Source organism: Vicia villosa, linkage group LG5 (assembly GCF_029867415.1).
Source record: "Vicia villosa cultivar HV-30 ecotype Madison, WI linkage group LG5, Vvil1.0, whole genome shotgun sequence".
Taxonomy (NCBI): Eukaryota; Viridiplantae; Streptophyta; class Magnoliopsida; order Fabales; family Fabaceae; genus Vicia; species Vicia villosa.
The window spans coordinates 12,914,730-12,922,208 of record NC_081184.1 but is presented as its reverse complement, the minus strand read 5'-3'; the positions used below and the strand labels follow the sequence as shown (position 1 = coordinate 12,922,208).

General features: G+C 33.9%; 1 protein-coding gene across 1 annotated transcript; it reads left to right on the top strand.

Moving 5' to 3' along the window:
* Positions 1 to 1,443: 1,443 nt before the first annotated feature.
* On the top strand, positions 1,444 to 3,405 carry LOC131606288 (uncharacterized). Its single transcript, XM_058878538.1, has 3 exons — positions 1,444 to 1,525; positions 1,621 to 1,983; positions 3,057 to 3,405. Exons 1-3 carry the CDS (start codon positions 1,460 to 1,462, stop codon positions 3,201 to 3,203), a joined length of 576 nt encoding a protein of 191 aa, XP_058734521.1. The 5' UTR covers positions 1,444 to 1,459; the 3' UTR covers positions 3,204 to 3,405.
* Positions 3,406 to 7,479: the final 4,074 nt, after the last annotated feature.

Sequence of the window (7,479 nt, the reverse complement as noted above, 5' to 3'; positions counted from 1 at the left end):
TCTGTAGAGATGATTTCATGTCTCTTTACTGTAAACAGAGATTTAATTCAAGCTTCAACCTTGAGCTTCAAGCAAGGCACTCAAAAAAAACATTAATTTCCCTAGTTAGTTTCCCGAACTACATTAAGCTCTGACTTCCACTAGGGATATGTAGGCATGAGGTTCACAAGGAATCTCAGCGAGCTAATAAAATACCAAAAATAGTCAGTTTGTCTGTCTGTCTGTCTTTTAAAATCAATTCAATTCCTTCTCCTAACACAAAGGAGAAACTTTCCCAATCATTAGCAATAAGCACAAACACAAATGACACAGAGAAGGTTCCTGTAGAGTACTACAGATATGTAGGGTGTTTAAACACTTCCCTATGTATAACCGACCCCCCGGACTCCAGAATTTCTAGTCTAGGTGAAATCCCCACACTTAGCAAACTCCTAGGGTTTAGTTGAGATCTTTTTTCCCCTTTCCTACTCGTAGGACAAATAAGAAAGTTCGTGTGATATCGTAGGAAGAACTGAAACAAAATTCATCCCACCACGGGCGCATTCTCCTTCCAAATTTCGCGTGAAGGGTCTAGCGTGCCGTCCTCCCAAGTGAAACGGGGAGGTAAAGAAAACGACACCACAGACACGTGGACCAACTAAATGTTTGAAAATCCATGCTAGAAAGAGTGCGGATCGTGAAGAGGTGGTCTTAGACGATGATGGAGAACCTATTGGACCCAATGATCGAACCGTGACAGATTTGAGTTGTTTCCTTGGCACTGTCGCAAGGAATTCAGACTTGTGTCCCTTAGTTTTTACTAACTTCAAAGCTTTGAAGAAAGCAAACAAGGACCGTATATGGGAATTTGTCACTGTAAGTGGGAATTTGTCACTGTGTGAATCTAAACATAAGTTGTGTTCCTTATTTACTTGTCACTAATTTCCTTTTTTGTTGTAGGATAAATTCATTATCCCTGAAAATGGACGTAGAGCGGTTTTCTCTCGCATTAATGATGCTTGGAGGCGTTTCAAGAAAGATCTCAAAAAGAGTTGTTTTTTAAAGTACACTACTATGAGTGAAAGATTGAAGCATCGTCCCCAGACCGTACCTGAAGTTCATTTCAAGCAATTGATATCCTATTGGAAGAACAATAACATCCAAGTAAGATAACAATTAGCAATTGATCAATGCTGTCCCTAATATTTAATTCTGTAATTTAACATTTGCTGTCCCTAATTTTGCTGTTTCTGAATGTAGAAAATTAGCAAAATCAATGCTGTGAACAGAGCTAAGCAAAAGTATATGCATCGGATGGGCCCAACAAACTTTGCGAGGATTCGTGCAAAATTGGTAGGGTGTTCTACATCCTTCAATTTACAATTATGTATTGGTTGAGTGATTCATATTTTGATGTGTTTATTATCAACCAATGTAGCGTGCTAAGAAAGAGGACGAAAAGGAAGTTAGCCAGGCAGAGATGTTCATTGAGACTCGACAAAGTCGAAAAGGAAAACAGCCGGATGAGGAAACTTCAAGTGTAATTGTAAGCCAGGCAGATTATGCCTTTAATCAACATTTGCCTTTAATCATTTATTTTTATAATGTGAATATTTTCTAATGTGAATATTTTTTAATTAGTCTAAGCTTCAAGAATCAGTTCAGAATTCAACTGAATCTGAGACATTTAACTCCTTGTTTGGGAAAGAAAAATCTGGACGAGTTCGTTGCTATGGAAGAACAATAACACCTACCATGCTTAAAAGAAAAGAAGAAATTCTGGTTATTAAAAGGCAACATAATGATGAAGTGGCTGGCATGAAGAGGGAGATGGATGGTATGAAGGCGCTATTTAAGACAATGATGAAGCAACAAAACCCACAAATGAGCGACGACGAGATCTCTAATTTGATGGCAAGTGCTATGGGCTGTTCCATTAGTTCTACTGCTGCTCCTGCTGATCCACATTCGTCTGCATCAACTCATATTCCGCATTGCGAACAGGTATACTCTAAACTACAAAAATTGCAGCATATGGCACTGTTTAGGGAACTGAATTATTAAGTGTTTTCTGAAATTGCAGCATATGGCACTGTTTAGGGCACTGAATTAGAAACTGTATAGGGCACTAATTTGATGGCAAGTGTTTTCTGAAAGTGTATAGGGCACTGAATTAGAAACTGATCAATTTTTGTTACTTGATTTGCTTCATCATGTATAATGTCCGAGCCTTTTGATCTATTTCTCACATGACAGATTTGATTGAATATGACATATTTGGTACTTATTTCTTTTTAATCTTGTTATTGTTTAAGTTAGTATACTTGTTGTGATTCAAAGAAGCAAAAATTTATGACATAACTAGTATTCTAGTTTTAACTTGTGTTGCTGATTGACCTTTTGAAACTGAGTGTCTTATATGGCTTTCCCTTAATAGGTATTTGATTTTGAAGGTTTTGTTGTGGTTTTATGATTCTTGTTTGATAAGCCATGCACTAAATAAAAGAATCATTGTGTTTTGTTGTACATAGAAACTCCTCTATTTTTAGCATTCCAAGTTATTGCAGTGACTAATGCTGCAGCTTTTTAGGCTAAACATGATGTTAGTGTATTTGCTAGAAAAAGAATAAGGTGTGATAGAAATGGACCTCTTATCAAACAAGTTAGATCTTCAATCACTCTATTTAATCCTCATAAATGGTCTCTGATGTTGGAAGGTGATGCCATCATGGCTTTTTTACAATACATGTCATTGATATACTTACTCCAAAAATGACCAAATGAAATGGAGTAAAAGTGGGTTCTAACTTAGGATATACTTACTGAATTCAAGCCCTTGCGCCTTGATGGACCAACTTGTTTAATTGATTATTTTATTTCAGTTTGTAAGAATTCTATATTTCCATTGATTTGATTCTGAAATATGTGTATGAAATAGGGAAACGATTCTGAAATAGGTGTATGCATGATTCTGGTGGTGATGGCCTAAAACTGTCTTTTGATTCATGATTCTATTTTACACAACCATGACTAGTACGTACACTTATGAATGTTGAATGATGTTATGTTTATTGTAGGGTGGAGAGGAAGCAGATTGTGATGAAGATATGGAAGAAGCTTGTGATGATCATGAAGATGTGGAAGGAGGTTATGCTGAAGATGTTGAAGAAGGTGGTTGTTCAGAAGATGTGGAAGAAGAGCAAGGAGAAGATCAAGAAGAATAGTTGTTTTATGTTATCTAGCCCAGTTTTTAGAACTTTTTTTGGTTATTTTGGGATGACTCCATTTTGAGAGAAACTTGTGGTGGTACAACTTAAATAGTGTAGGGATCATGGATCAACTTAATATGGTTGTTTTGATTTTGAATTTGGGATGAAAAACTTAGTATCCAACTATTATTAGTGGATGAACTACTATTAATGTTAATTTCATTGTTAATTTAATATTGATATATATATTTATACATATATATTTATATATATATATATATATTATATATATATATATATATATTATAAATATATATAAATATAAATATAAATATATATATATATATATATATATATATATATTTATGTAATGATACAGAAATAAACCGTGGCAGATAAATGGTTTAGAATGCATAACATGAAATAAACCGTGGCATATAAATCGTTTAAAATGCATAACATATAACAACGGTTTTAAATAGGTAGTCATAACCAAACCGTGGCTATATCCTGAACCAATACTGTGTCGTAAACGTTAAAATGAAACTGTGGCTTTACCATAAAGCCACAGTTTTTAAGTCATGGCAAGATCAAACCGCGGCCTTAATCAAGCTACCTAAACCGTGGCCTAAAAATGCCACGGTTGTAAAAAAGGCGTGGTCTATACCAAAAAACCGTGGACTTTACTTTAGGCCACGGCCGTATACTCCACAGTTGGATTTCCGTGGCCAAACCGTGGCCTAAGCGTTACGCCACGGTTATTTTGCATATAGCCTCGGTTTTCTGGGCGTGGCGGGAGACCTTTTTTCCTGTAGTGTTATTTCCACTCAAATTTTCCTTTTGTACGGAATCACATTATTCCCTAACGTCTCTATCCTTCTTTCCATTCTATAAATACCTCCCATTTTCTTCCATAAAATCTCACATCAAATTCTAATTCATCTCTCAAATTCCTACCTCATATCTATTTTCTCTTCTTCTCTGACAAGAATGGCAAAGTGGATAGAGACACTGTCTCTTACAGTCATCACCATTGCTACGGTGATCATGACTTTCTTCTGCCTGCATAGTCCTGAAGAGTGTGGACCTGCAATGGTTATGCTCCCAATCATCTACATGTTATTGTTCATAGCATGGGTTATCAATCGTCATTCTTAAAATTTGTAGTATTTCTTATTTCTTAAATGTACCGTTTATTCGTCGTACTGTTCAATATAGTATGTAATATTTGTACTGTCAGTATTAAATGTTGTACTACTTGTCATAATATTGCTTAATTACTCAGATAATATTTTATGTGTTTTCTGCCAGTCAGATATTCCTATTTCTGTGCATTAAATGATTTTCAGGGTTATTATCGGTAATTTTGCCCGCATACCGTAAATATTAGTTATTTATTATGTCTATGTTTTTTTTAACAAGTCATGTAAATAAACTTTCGTTTTTCACATAAAACAAAAACAAAAACAACAAAAAAGAAAATTAACTTTGACTGTTGATTTTTCACTCTAACTGTTGCGTCAATACCTGGACAGTCAGTTGACAGCCAAACTGCTGGCAATACAATTCTCAGTGTTTTGTACCATCAATCAAATCAATCTTTCACAATTCAAAATTCCAAGATTTTTGTTCTAGAAGTCTTCTGAATATCACGCGATTAGCAGAGACTCAGCACTGCACAAAAATCAGGTACGCTTAACTGTCTCCTACACAAACAGTCCCTAATCAGGGTTTTTCTTGTTTTTACAGGAGCAACAAGTTTTTGAGAGCTCAAATGGATTTCATACACATCCATATATCTCAAAGTACCATCATACAAATTTTCAAGCTTCAATTCACTCAGACGCACTGTCAGCAGCTCAAACAGTCAACAGACGACCCGTTTGACCAAAAAAGTCAACAGACAGTCAAAAATGAAATTTTTTGTCAAAGTCCATATTTTGTCAAAGGATTCATCATTTGGTCATTGGATGATCATAATTCATCAAGGAAAGATCAAAAATCAACAAAACTCTAAGATTCAAAATTAGGGTTTTTGCCTGAAAAGTCAACTCAACTTTGACTGATCATAACTCTCTCATCCTTCATCCAAAAAATTCAAACCAAAGCTCATTTTGAAGGAAATTCAATTATATTTCAAATGCAATTGATCCCATGGTCATTGCATTCACCATTTGAAAAATATGATCAAAGACATTACAGGTCATTTTCAAAATCAACAAAAAGACACTTTTTTTCAAAAGGACACACAAGGAGCTTCAAAAATCATTTTGACATGAGACCAAAGACATTGGTTAGAGGACTCTTTGAGGTTTCTAAAAAGTGCAAGATCTCCTTCATATGACAAAAATTGAAGGATTTACACCTTGTTGAAGTTGGCTAAATTTTGGGAAAATGCATGAAATCAACATTGCTCAAAAATGTATTTTTTCCAAAAGGGGCCAAGTTTTCAGCATTCAAACATCATTTCCATGATGATATGGGCCTCCCACGACCAAGACTAAGCCCACATCATTTTTTATCCATTTTTGGCATAATTTTATCTTATTTTAAGATTAAAATTAAAAAGAAAATGAAATGGATAAAGAATAGCTTGTATTCCAAGCATGACTCATTCAACTCTGTCCCAAAGCAAAGTACAACAGAGGAGATGAAGAAAATCAAGCCATGGTGGCTTAAAGACAAAGCTACCAATGTTGAAAAAGTCAAGATTCCAAAAAACTCATCAATGCTTTTGGCTTAGTTCCTAAGCACTCTAATGCTTATAAATAGGCTATAGCACTTCAGTAATAGAAGAGACAGAAATAGAGAGCAAAAACTCTTGCTTGTAACACACTTGTAATCTCTTAAAATATTCAAAGAATTTTGAAATTCGAATTCCAAGTTTAAGTCACTTTCCATTCAAACTAAACACTCAAACACGTTCCTTGAACTTCACTGAACATATCCAGATCATTTGCAAGCTCTGAAACTCCTTGAATCAAACGCTACAGGTCTCGATTCATCCAAACTAAAACTGACTTGTGTCTCATAACCCAAGCATATCTAGCACGATGTAGACATATATTTGAACTTGGTGTGGTGTGTAGATCATTTCTGGAGCTTTAATTGAGTTTTAGATGCTTACACACGAAGATACCATTTTAGGGTTCTTAAGCTAAAATTTGGGATCCTCTGATTTAGGCAAAATTAGAAGAAACGAATGACATATTTGAACTCAGGGGACGATTTTAAGCTTAACCATGGTCTCCTAAGTAATTTATATTGCTTGTATGAAATTTTGACATGTGCAGGTCTTGTAGCTACGGACGAAAACCGTCACTAAAGGCTTTACCTACAGTTGCAGAGCCTATAGCAACGGAGAGAGGAAGAAGATGAAGGCGTGGCAGGCTCTGGTTGGCCAGAATGCGCGCGCCAGCTTTTATTCAAATTCTTGGATCCTGTGTTGCGCTGTCCATGCTTTTGTCATGCTCCTCAAAATCTGAGCCCTCTGATTCACTTCCAGTCAGATCCAACGTGCCAGATCTCTCACCACACCATACTCCTTCATTGATTTCCACACAGGATCAGTATCCTTTTTATTTTCTATTTTATTTTAATTTCTTTGTTAAATTAATTAAAAATAGTTTTAAAAATCCAGAAAATACACAAAAAATATTTTTAGACTTCTAAAATAATATATTATTTTTTGAAATAAAAATATTTTATTTTCTTCAAAATTTTAATATTTTGCATAATTAATTAGTATATATTTATATATTTGCTTTTTAACTATTCTAACCAATCAAAAACTCATAAAAAAATTTGTTCTTTATATAAAATATTGTTTATATATTATAAACTAATTTTGTATATATTTTGAATAATTTTCTTTTTAAGTTTTACTTATTTGTATAATTATTCACATAATTATGTTTTAATTAACTTAAATCAATTCCAAAAAATTCCAAAAAAATTAGTTTTGTTTTAAAATTAATTGACAAATATTTTGTACATATTTTAAACTTAATTTTTAGGTTTAAATCTATTTTCATCTTTTTTCTTCATTTTAATTTAATTAATCATGCATTAATTATAATTAAAACCAATCATAAAAAATCCAAAAACATGCCTTTTATTTTTCTTGCAATTTAAAATTCCTAGATAAATGTATAGGATGTCAAATTCATGTAAATAGGCTAGTTTACATTTCCCGCACAATCGATGTAATAGCGTAGATTTACTTTCCGCACTTTACATTTCCGCACTTTAATTTCCAGCAAATATAAACTGCGTGTATGTCAAAGATAAA